Source organism: Prionailurus bengalensis, chromosome B3 (assembly GCF_016509475.1).
Source record: "Prionailurus bengalensis isolate Pbe53 chromosome B3, Fcat_Pben_1.1_paternal_pri, whole genome shotgun sequence".
Taxonomy (NCBI): Eukaryota; Metazoa; Chordata; class Mammalia; order Carnivora; family Felidae; genus Prionailurus; species Prionailurus bengalensis.
Genome location: NC_057355.1, coordinates 69,408,254 through 69,425,919, shown reverse-complemented (window position 1 = coordinate 69,425,919; position 17,666 = coordinate 69,408,254). Strand labels below are relative to the sequence as shown.

Here is a 17,666-nt window from a genome sequence, read left to right as displayed (position 1 = left end):
TTCCTTATGTGGAGCCAAAGCCTCATAGGTAGTAAACTCCCCTAGTTCATACACAGTAGAGCCAGGACAAGTTTCCTCATCCTTGGACTCTGTCTACCTTAGGGAGCTACTTTCCTAGGGGATGAGTCTCAATCTCCTAGTTCTTCCTTTTCCTCCTGGCCTCAAGAAGAGAGCACTGCATGTAGTGGGTACCAGGCAGGTATCTGTTTTCTAAGAACCATGTCAGAAGGCAGATCTTCTACGCTGCCCTCAGGTCCACGTCCCCATTTCCTCTGCTTTGCCTCTGAACCAGCACAGAAACATTTCTTTCTGCTGGTGACCTCTTTCCCAAATGTCTCCAAAACCACGAATCTTTAAGGCCTTGATTTTAAACCTTTTTGGCAGGCATTAAAATGTGACCCCACCTGGCTTTAGTCATCCTGTCTTTCTAGGAAAATACACTCAATTGCAAGCTTTCTGTTTCCCTAAATACGTGGCTCTTAGAAAAATCTTTGAAGTCCTCTTAGAGTACAGTTATGTACAGAAAAGAGGTGTCCATAAAAAATCATGAAAGTGACTTATAGAAACTCTGTTAGTAGAGAATTGTTTAAGAAAAACTCTTAGTAGAGATTGTTAAAAACTCTGCAAGTAGAGAATATTTATTTATTATATATATACAGTGACACATATTTCTGCTGCTCTCACCTATGTAGTTCTCTTCTTTTTAGCTTTCTTGGTGAAAAAGGTTTCTTTTTGTATAGTGTTGGAAATTTAGAGCCAGCCGGAGCCCTCGTCATTTAGAGAGAGGGAGATGAAGTTTAAGTCCACCCAAGATGTCCTAAGTGGAGAGCAGCAGAGACGAGAGGAGAGTGGCCTCCCACCTTCTCGACTACTCCACCTCATCCCCATCTGTCATGAAGATGGCAGTGACACAGCGCCAAGCATAGGGATGTACGTACAGCAGGCACTAAGTCACTGCTGTAGAATTTTATATCCAGGAAGGATGTTGGAACTTCTTACCGTCTGTTTGTCTGGTATAGACGAAGACAGCGAAGCCCAGAGACGTCAAGCCGAGACTCTCTGGGAGCCACAGCTTGTTAGGAGCGAGTCAGCTGACTCAGAGTCCAGTGCTCCTTCTCCTATAAGCAGCCAACGTTTGCATATAACGTAGTGAAACAGACAGGAAGTAAGCGCCAATTGATCCTTTATGTAGCTGGAAGCGCCGTTCTGACTGACGTCTATTCAGGGCCTTTAATAAGTACAACTGTGCTTGGGTTTCAGAGCATGTTTGAATTTCAAAATAAATTACATTTCATTCAAGGGAACAGCTACGCCCAACTTTTGTGTTTCAATGGTTCTCATCAAAGCATCAAGTTCAATTGCACAAACATGCAGACTGACATTTCAAATCAGAATGAAAGGACAATTCTTTAATTCACTGTGTTTTCTATTCTGCCAGGGACATGAGTCCACACGCAATTAGCATTTCGTTTGTAACGCTGGGAAACTTTAACATGCCATGCCGCAGGACAGGGAATCACAGGAGAGCTTCTTAATTTATCTGGAAGTTCAGAACTGATATTTATACCAACTATTGCCATGCTCTTGACTCTTCAAAAATGACAGTAAATGGGCTAGTCTTCACCACCAGGGTTTTAAATATGTAAAGAATGGCCCACCCTAAATAAGGAGGCAGATGAGCTCACCCAGCTCTCCCTGGATTTTCCCTGAACTCATGGAGCTGGAACGGGGAGGGGGGTAGATGGTAGACTTACCATTCTCAATCTCATAATCAGCGAAGGCAAGTTCAGAGCCTTTGTTGGTAATCAGCAGCTCCCCATTCAGTGTGAAGATCATTGAAGCATCATCAAGGTTAATCATACATCCAACCACATCTCCTGGCTGCCACGTACGTCCAAAATACCCACTGCCTTGATGCCAACGCTGGCCCTAGGAAATAAGACTCCAGAGCTTAGAGAACTGGAGGTCCTAAAAGCCCCATGCAGCTAAAGAAATGCCTCCATGAGCAATTTCTCCTAACTGGTACCTGGTCTCTACAAAGTACTCACCTCTCTACCAGGGACAACTCACAAGGAGGAATGATCTGTCTTACAAATAAATGAAACCGAGTTACATAGGCTCATCAGAAAAGGTAGCCAGAGTCTCCCAACACCCAATCAGCTATGACAGCAAACAGAACTCTCTCGAGGACAAAGTGGTAAGATTTCCTCACATACTAGCTGCGGTGTGTTCTGGGAACCTCCTTCAGAATGGAGGCAATGGGCTCAAGTCAAGGGCAGGTATGGAAGTTACAGAAAGGATTTGGGCATATAGTCTTCCCCTATACCAGAGCAAAAAGCAAAGTGACGATCACTAGGTAATGATCACTCAATGACCTAAATTAGCCAGTGACGGTGGTGACTCACTTTGAAGTCAGAGATTCAGACATTCAGAACTTCCAATTGCTAAGGAAATGTTTGGAGAAGAAAACTTTGGGGACATGTGGACACGACCCAGACTCACCCTGCTGCCTTCAAACACAAAGGCTTGATCATCGGCTCCCAGCTCAACGTCGGGCCGACAGCCCGGCCTGGCCCAGCCAACGCGCATGTCTCCTCCGGTCACCACCTCAAACTCAAAATACCACTTTCCAGATCTCACTGCGTAAGACCGCTCTACCCGGAAAAATCGAATTTTATCTATGCTGACTTTCTCCACAGCTGGGTCAGCTATTGTGAGAACGAAAGGAGTAGAGGGGACAGGAAGTAAAGAGAGAACACAGGCCTTTAATAATTAGGTAGCATTACTTACAAGAATTGCACAACAACAAAGACTGACAGACCTCCTGCTACCCAACATGGCATTTTGTTCATAATACAATCATCACCATGATCATCATATCCTAATCAGAATACAAGGTACATTCACTGAGTGACTACTTTCTGGTAGATCCTTTAGAAATGATATCCAGCAACAATTCTATGAGGTCAGTTAATACACTCTTCATTCCACAGATGAAAAACTGAGACTTAGAAAGGTTTACTTGTTCAAAGTCACAGAGCCAATAAACGGAGGAAAGTAGGGATATGAACCCAGGTCTGTCTTACTCCAAACCCATCCTCTTCATTACTTATAATAGTGACCTAATTTGCCTCTAGTCCCTCATTGGGTTTGGGATCCCAATGACATGTTCATCAGTTGTGGGCTGGTGATTTTAATGAGTTGTAGAAGTCAATTTAGAGATGAGATGACCTGGCCCAAAAGTAAGCTGAGAGTCACATGTTTGGTAAATAAGAGAAATAAAGATTTCTCGGTTTGTGACTAAATATCCCCAAAAGCTCAGCTATGCTGGAGGATCGCTTATTCCCTCTGGGACTGGGTCACAGAAGTGCTCACCATACAAACTCATCACACAGTTTAAACATGGTTCTTTCTCCTTCCTCCTCCCCTCTCTTGTTAAAATACACCATTCTGTTTAGTGCTCTTTGGTACCAATATCGTTTCTAAGAGTACATGTTAGACTTGTTCAAAGTCAGCATTTCTGCAGAAGTAACATTTCAGTCGTCTGGGACCAGAATGAACAATCTCAACTCATTACCTAGTTCTTGGTCTGACGGCTCAATGTTATAGCCATAACCAACAAATGTGCGAACAGCTTCACGAAGGCTGTCCCTATTGGACTTCTTCGTACGCTCATCCAGTAATGCGTACGGCACCAGCCGGGGATTTCTTTTGTTCTTCAAATCCTACATGAAGCCAGACAAAAGAGGTTCTAAGAAAATACATTTCGTCTTTACCAAGAGCTTGTCCACCTTATATGTTCTGAGCCACCATCCCGGCTTCCTCATATCCGTCCACCAGCCCTCCCCCCAGCACCTTGATATTTAGCAATATACTCATTTACTACTTCTCTTCAGGATTAAATGAATATAAATGGCAAGTTTCTGCTATTAAAAACACATTTTAATAATGCCAGGCTGTGAATAAAGTGAGGTATCCTGAAATTGGTTAGAAACCTCTACTCCCAAGGCAAGGCAGGTGGGGATTCACCTAGTTATTCCCCTGTGGAAGATCATGCCTTGATTCAAACCATTAGAGTCTCCTCACAACAGTCTCTTAACAGAGAAACAAGATAGATAAACACATATGTTCACAGAGAAGCATCAGAAAAGGTGGCAGTGCCACAGTGGGTCCATGTCATTATAGAAGGCACACATTTGTATTGCAGACCTCCTCAGTTCCTTAGGGAGTACTAAGAACACAACGGCCAATGACTGCAGTGATAAGTCATCATCAACAAATATGCCTACCATGCTGTTTTGAGTCTCCCTTACCCCATTCTGCCATGGTTTCCATAGTTGTGGTCTTCTTGGCTTCCAGACATGTGCAGAGTTGGAGACTCAGGCATAAATAAACATGTGTACATACAACTACCCCTGACCTTCCGTGATGGTACCCTGGATACTTAAGGAAATGAAAGAACACTAAAGGAGAGATGGTTTGTCTCTAAACTCCATCTAATTCCTTGCCAGGCCCTGATTCTGGGGCTATTTCCTGTGCAAGCCAAGGACTCTGCCCACGAATTGTGGGCAGAGGCTAAGGTAAGGGGCATAGGCTTCTTGGCAGGCTGGTTTGCCCCTCTCCTGAGCTGGGCTCCCCTCCTTTTCACCTTCAGTGGTAGATGCCTGGGACTGACCCAGAAACACTTCTGAGCTGTAATGCTGAATTGTGGAAAGCTTACCTTGGCCTTGGAGACTGGCATAAAAGCTCAGCTCTCCACAATGCCAACAAAAAAGATAGGGAATGAGGCAAGATGCAGCCAGTGGGCACACACACAGGGAACATGATCGCAAGTGAGCCAGATTAACAAAGGAAAGGTAAGCCTATTCATTTCTACAAAATTGGAATTATGCCTGGAGTTAATGTCAGTGTGACCATTACAAATCCCATCCAGTCCCGTGATTCTATAAATAACGAATGCACTGAGGCATGACGGACAGAGTGCAAGGGCAACTTCCATCTTCCAATCTAATACCCACCAACGCAAAATGGCATTTTGATGGATGATCACATCTCCTAGTTTTTCCAGCAGGCTTACTCAGTACTTCTCACCTGTTGGATGCCATAGGTCCATCCTTGTTTTATTCTGTCTTTGGCCCAAACATTATGTGCATTTTCTGCAAGTTTATCCACCAAAATTTCTTGAGGAGGTAATAGCTTCACATCAGACAAATCCAAAGGGGCTGGCTTGTAGCCATTGGACATCATATAGCTATAAGTAAACAAAACAAAACATATACTTCTATATATATACACATGTGTGTATATTCCAGATCTTAGACCCATACCAGATTTTAGACCAGCAACACATGGTAAGAATGCCATGAAAATAAGGCTACAGTCTCAGGTTCTACCCTTTGGTAGAATGAAGTGTCCAGCTCTATTGCAAGTCCTTAGATGAAGCCCCTAATCCACCACCCTTTTTGCCAATGCACGTCGCAGATGACACAAACTGCTGGGCAAAGTGGATCGTCAGTGCAAACCCAGCCTTATTTCTAAGAAAGCTACAAATGAGGGGCTACAAATGCCTGACAAATGAGGGGCACATTCAGTGTGCCGTGGTGTTACCGACAGTTCCTTCAACTTACTTCCAAAACAGAAAGGGTTACAACTAGATTGGCAAGGACAGGACCTTGAGCCAAATGGTTTCTTATAAATTAGTAGAGAATGATCATTCCATCTTAGAAAGCTAAACCTTTACTTTGGGAATTAAACAAAAAGTCAGGACATCAGACAATGTGAGAGCTTGAGGTGACCTTCATGGTTTGCTCTTCGGTCCAGGAGCCACAGCCTCAACGGTCTGTAATTTGGTAGATAATGTGAAGATGGGAAAAAGCGGAGTATGAGGCCCGGTAGATGTGTGGCATGAATGGAGAGGACCAGGGTACACGGTGGAGTGACTCTCAAGGAGAACAGCTGATCATAGCCACGTAGGAACAGGAGTCTGGAGGCGCTGATGGCCCCAGGGACACCGAATGCCCAGATCAAAGCCAGAACCTGAATGTGATGACTTATAGACCAGGAACTTCCTCTACACAGGAACTGCTGAGCAATGTGAGAGGCACGGTCTGCTACAGGCATTAAATACTGCCCCTCATCTACCTTCTTGGGATGCCCGATCTTGGGCAGAGTCAACATGTGCTGGCTGTTGAGCACTGACCCCAGCAGTCTGGTCGGCAGGCTCTGTACCTGGAGTTGCCTTTGAGAGTGAGGCTTGGCAGCCTGGGAGTTTCACAGGGAAGATGGGGAAGAGAAGCATTTGATTAAAGCTGGCATTGCCTTGGCTCCTAAGTAACTGGGACACCTGTGTGTGAATGCACACGCACCCAAGGCTGGTGCATGTGAGGGTGAGCAAGCAGTTGAGCGCGAGAATGTGCCATGAGCGCGTATCTGAATGTGTGAGAACATGTGACTCTCCAGGAATGTACAGGTGAGAGAGAGCATAGGACATAGACAGATTTAGGGGCCGAATTAAATCTTGGCAGAGACAACCGTTTCCACAAAGGAATTATCAGGCTGGCCCAATGCCAGAGGAGTGAGTCTTTTCTGTGGCTACCAACCATTTTTGAGCTCCTGTGCCAACTGCTATTCTTACAGACCGAAGGCTGTGTAACCTTCTGAGTGTCGCACCTCCCGGCTTAGAAGTAACAATAGTAGCGTAGGTCCCAGGTGAAGGAGCAAAAAGAGGGAAAGCTTGGAAACACTCATATTTCAGCAGACTTCTGTCTGGGTTTACAGTACAGTCGAAGCAACTGGGAGAACCGTGCCCTGCCAGTGCAGGCATGGATCTGGGGCCATCACCTGCCTTTGCCCACGGGCCTCCCATCCTCCCAGTTAAAAAATTCAGACTGAAGCATGAAAGTTTTCGATCATTAAAAAAATCACTTACTTTTTGGGCAACTTGACTTTCTTGAGATCCTCCCCAGCAGCTGGATTAACGTGAGCAATGTGGCACCCCAGGGCCAGAAGGGTTCTGTGATGTAGCAGAGGGAGAGGAGAAGGGTCAACTTGCTAAAAGACAGCAAGAACCCTAACCTGCATCTGAGCTGATCAACAACCATGGTGTATGTGTTATTTACTATGCTAAGTCCTTCAGTGGCATGAAGAATCACCATCTCCACTCATTTATCAGAATGCGTCATGTTTTCAAGGCAAGAGACATACCTTTACAGTGTAGTTATAAGGCATTAAATCACCCACTCACTGTTTAGTCCACATTCGATTCAATTCAGCACTCACTTTAAGGTTTCCGTTGACATTTGTAGGTTATAATTCTTCTCAGTTTCAGGCAGCTTTGAAAACTCCACAAGACAGGGGTGTTGTCTTTTATTGTCATCCCGTGTCTAGGTGACAACATAAGAAAAACATAATTTAAGTTTTGACAACAGGCACTGCCCCGGAAAACAGAAAAGGACACACTTTGAAACATGGCCCAGGCAATCCATATAGGGCAAGACAAACACAGTTATTTGCTGATAGGCAAATAGACCATCTCTCTCTCTCTAGCAAATGACACACATCGTCCCCAAGTTGCCAGCGGCTTGTGCTCTGTGGATTGTTTCTACTCAAGTGTCTGCGTTCAGAACATACTCTCATAGAGAAACAATTTTACACATGGTAGCCATGTTCCTGCCTACCCCAAATTCATGGAACCATAATGTTGCTGCAGGACAGCATTCTTTATAAGGGACTACACAATCTGTCCAGGAGACACCACTGTCCCAAGAGAAATATAAAGTCAGCCACAAATATGAACCACATTTATAATTTCAAGTTGTCTAGCAGCCACATGAAAAGAGCAAAAATAAACAGGTGAAATTAATCCTAATGATATATTTTAGGAGCACCTAGGTGGCTCAATCAGTTAAATATCTGACCCTTGATTTTGGCTCAGGTTATGATCTCATGGGGTTGTGAGTTCGAGCCTGCATTGGGCTCTTGCTGACAGCACAGAGCCTACTTGGGATTCTCTCTCTCCCTCTCTCTCTTCCCCTCCCCTTTCTCTCTCTCAAAATAAATGCACTTTCTCTCTCTCAAAATAAATAAACAAACTTAGAAAAATAATATATTTAACCCACGATAAAAAATATTACCATTTTAGCAAGCCATCAGTATAAGAAATCATTTGAGACAGTCTATAGTAGTTTCTCACAGCAAGTCTTCAAAATCCAGTGTATTTTATAACTACGACACATTTCAATTCAGACCAGTCCCATTTCAAGTGCTCAGTAGGCATTTGTGGCTCACGACTATAGTATTGGATAGAACAGATCCAGACATTAACTAATTAAGTCATCCAACAAACATTTGTCAAGTGTCTGCTATGTGGTAGGCACTGAGCTAGACATTAGGAGTTCAGTGGTGAGCCAGGATAGCCCCAGGCCCATGAAGAATACAGTATAATGGAGTAGAGGATAGTAATAAAATAACCATAATAATAAATGTAATATTGCAGCTGTGAGTAGTTCTCTAAAGGAGAGGTCTGTGGTGTTATAAAAGCATACAGCAGAGACGTAGTCATCTAGAAGGAGACTATTTTACGGTAGCTATATCGATACCAGTAAGTGTTAGAGTGCAGGGACCCTTTCAGTAACTAAGCTGGAATGTTCATAATTTGAGGGTGTCAGGGTCATAGGCAGCTTCAGAACTCACCTATCCTTATGCCTTCAGACATGACCTTACACAAATCACCCAACACAAAGTCAGTTTACATCCTCTTTGAAAAATGCTTTCTAGCACAAGAGATTCTATAACCTGAGTGCCTATTAATCTTAGTGATATGTCTGAAAACAGTATTAAACAAATTCTTATTCAAAACAATGAATCAGCCTCTTTTCGTCCCCCCTCCCCCCCACCATGAAGAGAGGACAGCTTTTTTCTGAAGAGGAAAAGGGGATGTGAGGGTTCTGAAGGAGGCACCTGACAGTGCCTGATATTCCCCGAATGAAGGAAGCCATTTTCAAGTAAGAAGGGAAGTGAACCCCCAGTTCTGTCTTCACAGAGCTGGCCTCCCCCACACCCTTGACTGCGCTTAGATAACTGAGTAAAGCTTGGAGCAAAAGCTACACAGACGGCGGTAAGAAGGAGCAAGTTTGGGCTCATGCGGTTCCCTTCCTCATTTGAGTCTTTCAAGAACCCTCCCTAGGTGACAAGGCAATCCAATCCTCCTCCCCAGCTTGGCCCCTGGAATGCATACCTTGCCAAAAGTCCAGCCAAGCTCTATTTTATTCATTCCCCAAAGTTCGTGGATGTTTTCAGCCAGTCTGTCTCGGATCTTCTCTAGGTGAGGTGGCAAAACCACCTAAAAGGAAAAGGAACAAGTGTGAAATCAGCAGTATACGAACCGGCTGTACTGAAATCTAACATAAAATCTATGTGGATGAGGTGCCGCAGTTGAATTCCCTACACGTCCCCCAGGAGAGGCTGCTTGCAGAGGCTCCTTCCCAAGAGAGGCTGTACGATTCCAAACCACTCTGCTTGACCCAGATGCTTCCAGAGATTCCTTCCTCTCTGGGCTTCCTTTGTCCATCCCTTCTCAGTCTTCTTTGGAGATACTTGTGTTGTGTGTTCTTGACATGTGAATGCTTCCCTGGGCCTCACCTCCCCTCTCTCTATGCTCTTTCCTTGGGAGATCACACTCAGCCACAGATGATCACTCTTAAGTGCGTATGTCTCCAGTCATGGTCTCTCCTGAAGTTCAGACTTACAGTTCCAGCTGCCTGCAGGATTTTCCCACTAAGTAAACCCAATATACCATTCAAAACTGAAATCATTTCTTTCCTTCAAAACCTTTTCTCTTTCTGTTTTTCTCTTTTTGTTCAGTGGTCCACCATTGCTTCGAGTCTAGAAGTCATCCTAGTGTCTTCCCTCTGGGGTATTACTTGGACCCCCAGCACCATTGGATCAATCACAAAATCAATCATGTTCATCTTTTTTTAATGTAGTTTTCACACCCAGCATGGAGCCCAATGTAGGGTGTGAACTCATGACCCTGAAGATCAAGACCTGAGCTGAGGGGCGCCTGGGTGGCGCAGTCGGTTGAGCGTCCGACTTCAGCCAGGTCACGATCTCGCGGTCCGTGAGTTCGAGCCCCGCGTCGGGCTCTGGCCTGATGGCTCGGAGCCTGGAGCCTGTTTCCGATTCTGTGTCTCCCTCTCTCTCTGCCCCTCCCCCGTTCATGCTCTGTCTCTCTCTGTCCCAAAAATAAATAAACGTTGAAAAAAAAAAAATTTAAAAAAAAAAAAAAAAAAGACCTGAGCTGAAATCAAGAGTAGGACGCTTAGCTGACTGAGCCACACAAATGCCTCTGATCATGTTCATTTTTGAAGCATCTTTTTGAAAGGCTCCCACCTCTAATCACTCAACCTCATTATTTTCTCTTTGGACCATTGCAAGACCCTCACAGTTGGGTCCCCCCAACTCCTGACCAATCTACCCCCCGCATTGTGACCAGAGTGAAGAGTCTACAACAATAAAATCACATCAAAACACTTCCTGGGTGTCTGCAAGTGTTCCTTGAACTCCTAAGACACAGACTAGATGTGTTAACCAAGTATTGAGTGTCCTCCTTCAGTTTTTCCACCATGTCCTCACAAACACATCCTTGCCAACCTTTGAAATTACTGCAAAAGATCACACTGTTTCACAGTTGTGTCTTTGCATATGCAGTCTTCACCTTTATCAATTTTCCCAATGATACACATAAAATGTGCGCACGCGCGCGCGCACACACACACACACACACACACACACACCCCTCTACACCACAGAGCAGATGACAAAGACATTCTCCTAGACCAGGCTCCAGATGGGGGTCTCTGAGCCCTTTTTCCAGCTAGGCTCTATCCTTGGGCCTTGGTCTCAAGACCCCAGTTGGAGAAAGTATCCTGCTAAATCAGTTTGGTGAGAATCCACCACCCTTGATAATGGAACAGCCCTCCACCTACTTCCTTGTCTGATGGAATTTCCTTCTCCCTCACCATCCTCCAGGTGATATCAGATCACTCTGGCCTGCCTACAGACAGAATCCTGGGAGGTCAGTTTAATAAGAATCCATCCCAACCGCTGATGCTTCTCTTAGTAATTTCTCTTCCATTGGCTCTCACCACCTCCCCATCTTGCTCTCCTTGGCTCTAAAGCCCCGGTTGTTCTTGTTGTATTCAGAACCGAGCCCAGATCTACACTGGAGATCCTCTTCCCCTATTTATGTAGCTCTTAACTAAAATCTGTTTTTACTGCATTAACTGCTGTCCAGCTCTGGTTTTAATCCCAACACCCTCAATATCCATCCTTCTCAATTTAGCTCAAACGTCCCACCTTTGGGAAGTCTTCCCCAGTTACCTTCACGGAGAGTTTCTCCATGTTTTCCTGGCACTTTGCTCATATCTCTCCACAAAGGTCATACACTGGGGGCCCAAGTTTTTTCTCCTTTCCTTCCTCCTATGTTTTAAAATTTACTATTACTGCTTCTGCAGCAATAACAATAATAGGTCTTATTCCCACGTTTATCCATTGACAACTTTAAAGCAATGGGAGATTTCATATAAAAATTCAGATATCTAGTTTGCTTGGAAGATCACAAACACTGGACCCACACTTTTGCCTGGTAACCATCAGCTGGAGCTGAGAAGCAGTTTCTGAGGGCTTGTGCACTTGACATACTTCACTTCTGTATCACCTGCCTGGCCCTTGCAATGCCCCCTCTATGACAATGGTTATTAGTATTTCCACTATTTACAAAAATCCTGATTTTGTTTTTCTTTTGAGGCACGGTAGCTTCTGGATAAAAATTGCTTTTGGTAAAAAAAAACCAAACGTGTATCAAGTAAGTGATGTATATGAGATCATGGAGGAAAATTGCAGTAACATATTTAAACTATGTGTTATAATCACTATTTGACTTTCAACTAAAGCCATTAAAAATCAACTTAATGCAATTATCAAAAGGGCAACATTAATAAGTGGCATAATGTTTCAATAAGGAACAAAATGGGGAAAATTATTAGCCAGCAAATTATAACTGTATTTGGGCTTTGTTGGTAAACCCAGAGAATCTGTTTAAACTAGGTTTTCCTTAGGAGATCATGGACTGCAAAGGGATTTCCATGTGGGAGGAACCAATGTGGGAGACAGTGTGGAACAAGGCCTCCACAAGTACCCCAAATCATAGTTTCAGTGACCTCAATTGGTTACTACCTGGGGCAGAGTAATGCTGGCTTGCTAACTGCCTTAGGGTGTCTGGGATTGGGCTGCCTGGAGTCGGACTCCTTTTTGCCTGTGTTCAGCCAGGGGCTGGGGTGCTTCAAGCCCTGGGTACTGTTAGTGCCTAAGGACAGGGTTCCAGTCAGCAATATTTGGTCTACAAACTGGTTACCATGCTCCAGGAAAAATGGAGTTGACTCTCCATATATATGTTTAACTTCTCCTTTGATAATAATTTCATAGAATAGTAGGTTCTAAAAAATTGTAAGGTCTCCTTCGAGATAATAAATTGTACCTTTCCAAAGAGAACTTCCCTATGATTTGATTTCCTGGGAACAAGTCCCTAGTTCCAAGGTCCATACAAATTCAATTTTGGGTCCTGACATCCAAGGTTTTTCTGGCCTCTTGATTTGTCTGCTATCTTCAATTTTTAAATCTTCAGTTCTGCACATTTAGACACTCTTTCCACTCTTTGGTCAAGACCTCCTTCCCACCCTCATCAAAACACCCCCCCCCCCTTTTTTTGAGGCCCACTTCTTCCAGGAAGCCCTTCTGGAAGGGCTTCTGAAAGGCCCGCACATTTCTGATTATTTAGTGAGGGGTGGCACAGACAAGTAGGTACCACGTTCATGCTCTTTCCTCACTAGGGCCCTAGTGGCTTTGCATCCATGCAAAAGCTAGTTTCATTCTTTGGCCCTCAGTCTTCGTATCTAGATTACATAGGAACCAGAGGATCTGATTTCTAGGATCATCTCTGGCTCACAAACTCCTCCCCAGTTTCCCATCAACCTTCTCAACGCCAACTACTTTCAAGGTGCTGCACCAGGCTCTGTGAAGCAGGCAGAGAAATGCTGCTTTACAATAATTTTTATGGGAATTCACACATGGGAATTTGCTGCAGGAGGTAAGAAGCAAATTCACGAACATGCGCGCATAGCTGAATGTAATAGGGTCACATGAATATTATGAGAAAATAACATGCTGGAGACCTTCTACAGGTCAAAAGAGCTATATTTCCAAAAACTACTAACCCCTTGTGCCTCAGAGACAAGACCCCATTGCATTTATTTTTCCCTAACAATGAGAATAGTGATTTGAATAGCACCAGTGTGGAGGAAATATTCAAAGCTGTTGTTTATGCCCCACGTCATAAGCTTGTGAGTGTGTCCCTCTCAAAAGAGGCCCTGGAAAGGCAAAGAAAATGTCCGTTTATCAGCACCTTCCCCTCATATATACCACCTCATTTCTTTCAGTTTTATTTCCAACTCTTCTCCTACACACTCCGCCTCCTCCAAGTATCCAGCCACAAGAGAATATTTATCACCACCTCTGTTGTTTTGAAGTTTAAATTCCAGTTAACAGCATAATATTAGTTTCAGGTGTACAATACAATGATTCAACACTTCCATACAACACCTGGTGCTCACCCCAAGTGTAAGCCTTAATCCCCATTACCTATTTAACCCATGCCCGCACCCACCTCTCCTCTAGTGACCATCAGTTTGTTCTATGTAGTTAAGAATTTGGTTCTTGGTTTGCCTTTCTCTTTTTCCCCCTTCATTCATTTGTTTTCTTCATTTCCATGTATGAGTAAGATGATACGGTATTTGTCTTTCTCTGACTTATTTACCTTAGCATAATACTCTCTAGCTCCATCCAGCCGTCCAAATGGCAAGATTTCATTATTTTTATGGCTGAATAATGACCCATAATTTGGCTCTTATAGACAATGCTGCTATCAACATCAGGGTGCATGTGCCCCTTTGAATTAGCATTTTGGTATCCTTTGGGTAAATATCTAGTAGTGCAATTGCTGGGTGGTAGGGTAGCTCTCCACCTGTCCCTACTTTGTGTTTCTACTTCTAGACCCTTACCCCATTCCTGTTACTTCACATCTGGATCCCTCCCCGTTTAAGCTTATTAAAGGCCCTGGTGGAATTCTAGCCTCACTAACTAGACTTCTAGAAATATTGTAGCCTAACAGGTGTCTCTAGCACTTATTTGTGCATACTGTTCGTTTTGCATTTATTACATTCAGGCTTAAAAAATAGCACATTTGCTTTTTACCTCCTTAAGTGGGTTGTGAATTCCCAGAGAATACTGCATATTTGCACCTGTACCTCACAGGGCCTTGCATGTAGCAAGTGATCAACTTGTCTGGGAAATCCTGAAAGAGCTCAACGTATGCATATGGTGGAAACATGAAAAACAACAGTTGTTCACATCACATGATAATAATACTGAATGCATGACAGGAATGGTTCAGAGACAACAGAGAGAGAAGGATTTAGCCCTAGGATTTCATCTGCCTGGGTTGCCTGCTCGAACCTACCTGACTGGTGTCTATGGGGCATGGGATGAAAGAGGCTTGAGAGAGGAACTGAGTGGTACCCAACAGATCTCTAACTCCTTCAGTATCGCGTTTATATTCTTTGACAGGCTCCAATCTCATCTTTTCTTTTGGCAGTAAGGCTTCATAGCAAGGGGCATAGCCAGAGGGAGGCAGGAACTTAAATTCTCCATGACGTCCACCCATCAGGAAACGTACTCTGTACCATTTGGAAAGACCAGGAAGAGAGAGGTTAAAAAGAGAAATCCCAGCCTCGATATGAGAACATTCAAGATAAACTACCCGTCCCCCACCCCCAGCAATTATTTTGTGGGAAAGTGCCTGAACTCTGATTCAGTACAACAAACATCCTGAAGTATGCAATAAAGCATTGGGGAAAACTCTCAGTCTATGATCCTCAGATGACCCATGTCAGCTAAGTTCTTTAAAAAGTTAATTCATACATAAATAACACTAGACTTTAAAAATAATGTTTTTCCTGGGGTGCCTGAGTGGCTCAGTTGGTTAAGCATCCAACTCTTGATTTCAGCTCAGGTCATGATCTTGCAGTCATGGGTCTGAGCCCTACATCAGGCTCCAAACTGAGCTGAGCATGGAGTCTGCTGAAGATTCTATCTCTTTCTCGCTCTCTCTCTGCCCCTGTCCCCTGTTCATGTAGTCTCTAAAATAAATAATCATGTTTTTCTTTACCCTAGTAGACAAATCATCATTATAAATATTACTAGACTATTGAAAAGAGTAGCAGTGGTGAGAGGGACATTATTCTCTGACAAGATCATGTTAAAACTACAGCATAAGGACTTCAAACCTTTTTACTTGAGGGACATCACTCACACGTCAATTTTTAAGATGGCAGGCAAAAGATGAACACCAGAATATTAAGCACAAATGGTATATATGCCAAGTGATACCCTGCAGAGGCTGCAGTTCCCCTAAACAGCCATATGAGGGCGACTCTGAAGAAGCAACAGCAGGCGGTCATAGCCTTAGGCAGCCAAATAGGTATGAAGTGTTTGCGCACCAGGGTACCAGTGCCTTTCTCAGGGGCACCACCACCCTGCTGGCATCCAGGCCTGACACTCTAGTCCACTCCAGCAGTGCCTACAGAGACCTCCCAGAAGGGGGAGAGACACTTGGGGCTCACAAGTGATGCAGGCACTAAATTTCCAGTATACTGAAGTCTTTCAATATGCTAATTCAGCATCTGGCTGCATTTTAGCCTTATATATATATAGGTTCGGTTAGGGTTATAGGTACACCCCAAAGCTTTCCCTGCAAGGAGGAGAGGGTGAAAGCGAACTATTTCAAAACGATACTTTATATTCTCCTAGGTTTGTAACAAGAAAGAGAGCTTTTGCAGATCAACTTTAACTTAATGAGAAAATATGACCACAGTTTTAAGTAATTAAAACATGATGGGGCGCCTGGGTGGCTCAGTTGGTTAAGCGGCCGACTTCGGCTCAGGTCATGATCTCATGGTCCGTGAGTTCGAGCCTCACGTCGGGCTCTGTGCTGACAGCTCAGAGCCTGGAGCCTGTTTCAGATTCTGTGTCACCCTCTCTCTGACCCTTCCCTGTTCATGCTCTGTCTCTCCCTGTCTCAAAAATAAATAAAATGTTAAAAAATTTTTTTAAAAAAACATGAAAAGATATGTAGCCCTCCAGGTTCAACACTAATATCACACAGGAAAAATCAGTATATACACATAGCCTCTGCATGCAACCCTCACACCCTCTTCCCTCCATTTAACGAGTGATCGAACCCATACGACTTGCTGTTCTTTGCACTGGAGACTCGGCAATGAACAAAGACTACAGTGCCCCTGGTGTCACAGAACAGGGATCCAACTAGAAAAACAGTCATAATTACTGATTGGGAGATATCAAGGAAGGAATAAAGAGGGCGATGTGAAATAACTCAGGAAAGAGGGGAGGCTCCTAGACTGCAGTCAAGGAAGGCCTCTCTGAGGAAGAAACATGAGTTAACCCTGTGGACTAAAGAGGAGCTAAGGAGTTTAAAATCTGGAAGAGCATTCTAGGCAGAGGCATGACATGTGCCAAGGTCCTGAGGCAGGAAAGAGCTTGGGTGCAGAGCCCAAGGGGCATGAGGTGAGGTGGGAGGGTGCGGTGCTAGATCAGGTAGGGTCTGTGAGTCATGGCAAGAAGATGAGATTGTATGCCAGGCAGGAAGCTTCTGAAAGACTTTAAGAAGAAATACAAGACTCTTCTAGCTGCTGTATGTGGACAGGTTAGCAGACCATTCAGCGAGTATTTGGAGGCACCAGACACCCAACTAGTGATGGTGGGAGGTGAGGATAATCGGTTGAGCCAATGTGATGATGGACAAAATGGAAAGCAAAAGCCAGATCCCATTTTTGTTTTGGAATGAGGACAGTTAGGGACTGCTGAGGGAGTGAGGGCACGTTTGCAGGGGGCTGAGATATGTGGCGAAGGGTTATGACCTAGCAAAGCACTCACAGCAAGACTCTCCACCAGGCCTCACTTTCTTTAACTAGAATGTTCTGGTAGGGCAGCCTTGCAAGAGAGTCTCAGTGTTGGCTGAGTAATCATGACTGTGGAAATAGCTTAATTATGAAACTGGAAAATAAAACTCTTTCCAAGTGGGAGACATTAAAGTTTTTTTTTCCTTCCCAATACAAACAAATTCTTTATCCAAATAGCATTTTAAACAATGCTGTTTTAAAATTAATTATAGAAATCATAGGACATCTCCCACTTTCCCATTTTCAAGTACTAAACAATGATATAGAATTAGAACCACAATTGTCCCTTGTGGATGTTCCTACATTAAATGTTACGTAACGGGGCATGCTATATGTGTATTAAGAATATGAACGATGACATTAAGACAAAATTGAGTCATTAGCCTGAAATGTTACTAATTTAGTGAACCTTCAGGAAATAATGACTAAGCCTTGAAATTATTGGTTGAGAACTTCCCGATTCAACTGAAACACAGCAGATTGTGTTACTGACATATTGAAACTGTGGGATAGAACTAGAGCTTTTTGAGCAAAAAAGACAGTGTAGGACATTTTTTTTTGCCTCCCTCTTCT

At 43.9% G+C, this 17,666-nt stretch overlaps 1 protein-coding gene across 1 annotated transcript in view; it reads right to left on the bottom strand.

Annotated features, from left to right (window-relative positions):
- Positions 1 to 17,666, bottom strand: part of RYR3 (ryanodine receptor 3) — a 451,654-nt gene that overhangs the window by 203,405 nt on the left and 230,583 nt on the right. The window contains exons 20-27 of the mRNA XM_043554522.1: positions 14,573 to 14,789; positions 9,236 to 9,340; positions 7,279 to 7,382; positions 6,929 to 7,012; positions 5,092 to 5,251; positions 3,578 to 3,725; positions 2,503 to 2,708; positions 1,755 to 1,929 (exon numbers count right to left, since the gene is read on the bottom strand). Of these exons, the coding sequence (XP_043410457.1) occupies positions 1,755 to 1,929; positions 2,503 to 2,708; positions 3,578 to 3,725; positions 5,092 to 5,251; positions 6,929 to 7,012; positions 7,279 to 7,382; positions 9,236 to 9,340; positions 14,573 to 14,789 (1,199 nt within the window). The remainder of the gene's footprint in view (positions 1 to 1,754; positions 1,930 to 2,502; positions 2,709 to 3,577; positions 3,726 to 5,091; positions 5,252 to 6,928; positions 7,013 to 7,278; positions 7,383 to 9,235; positions 9,341 to 14,572; positions 14,790 to 17,666) is intronic.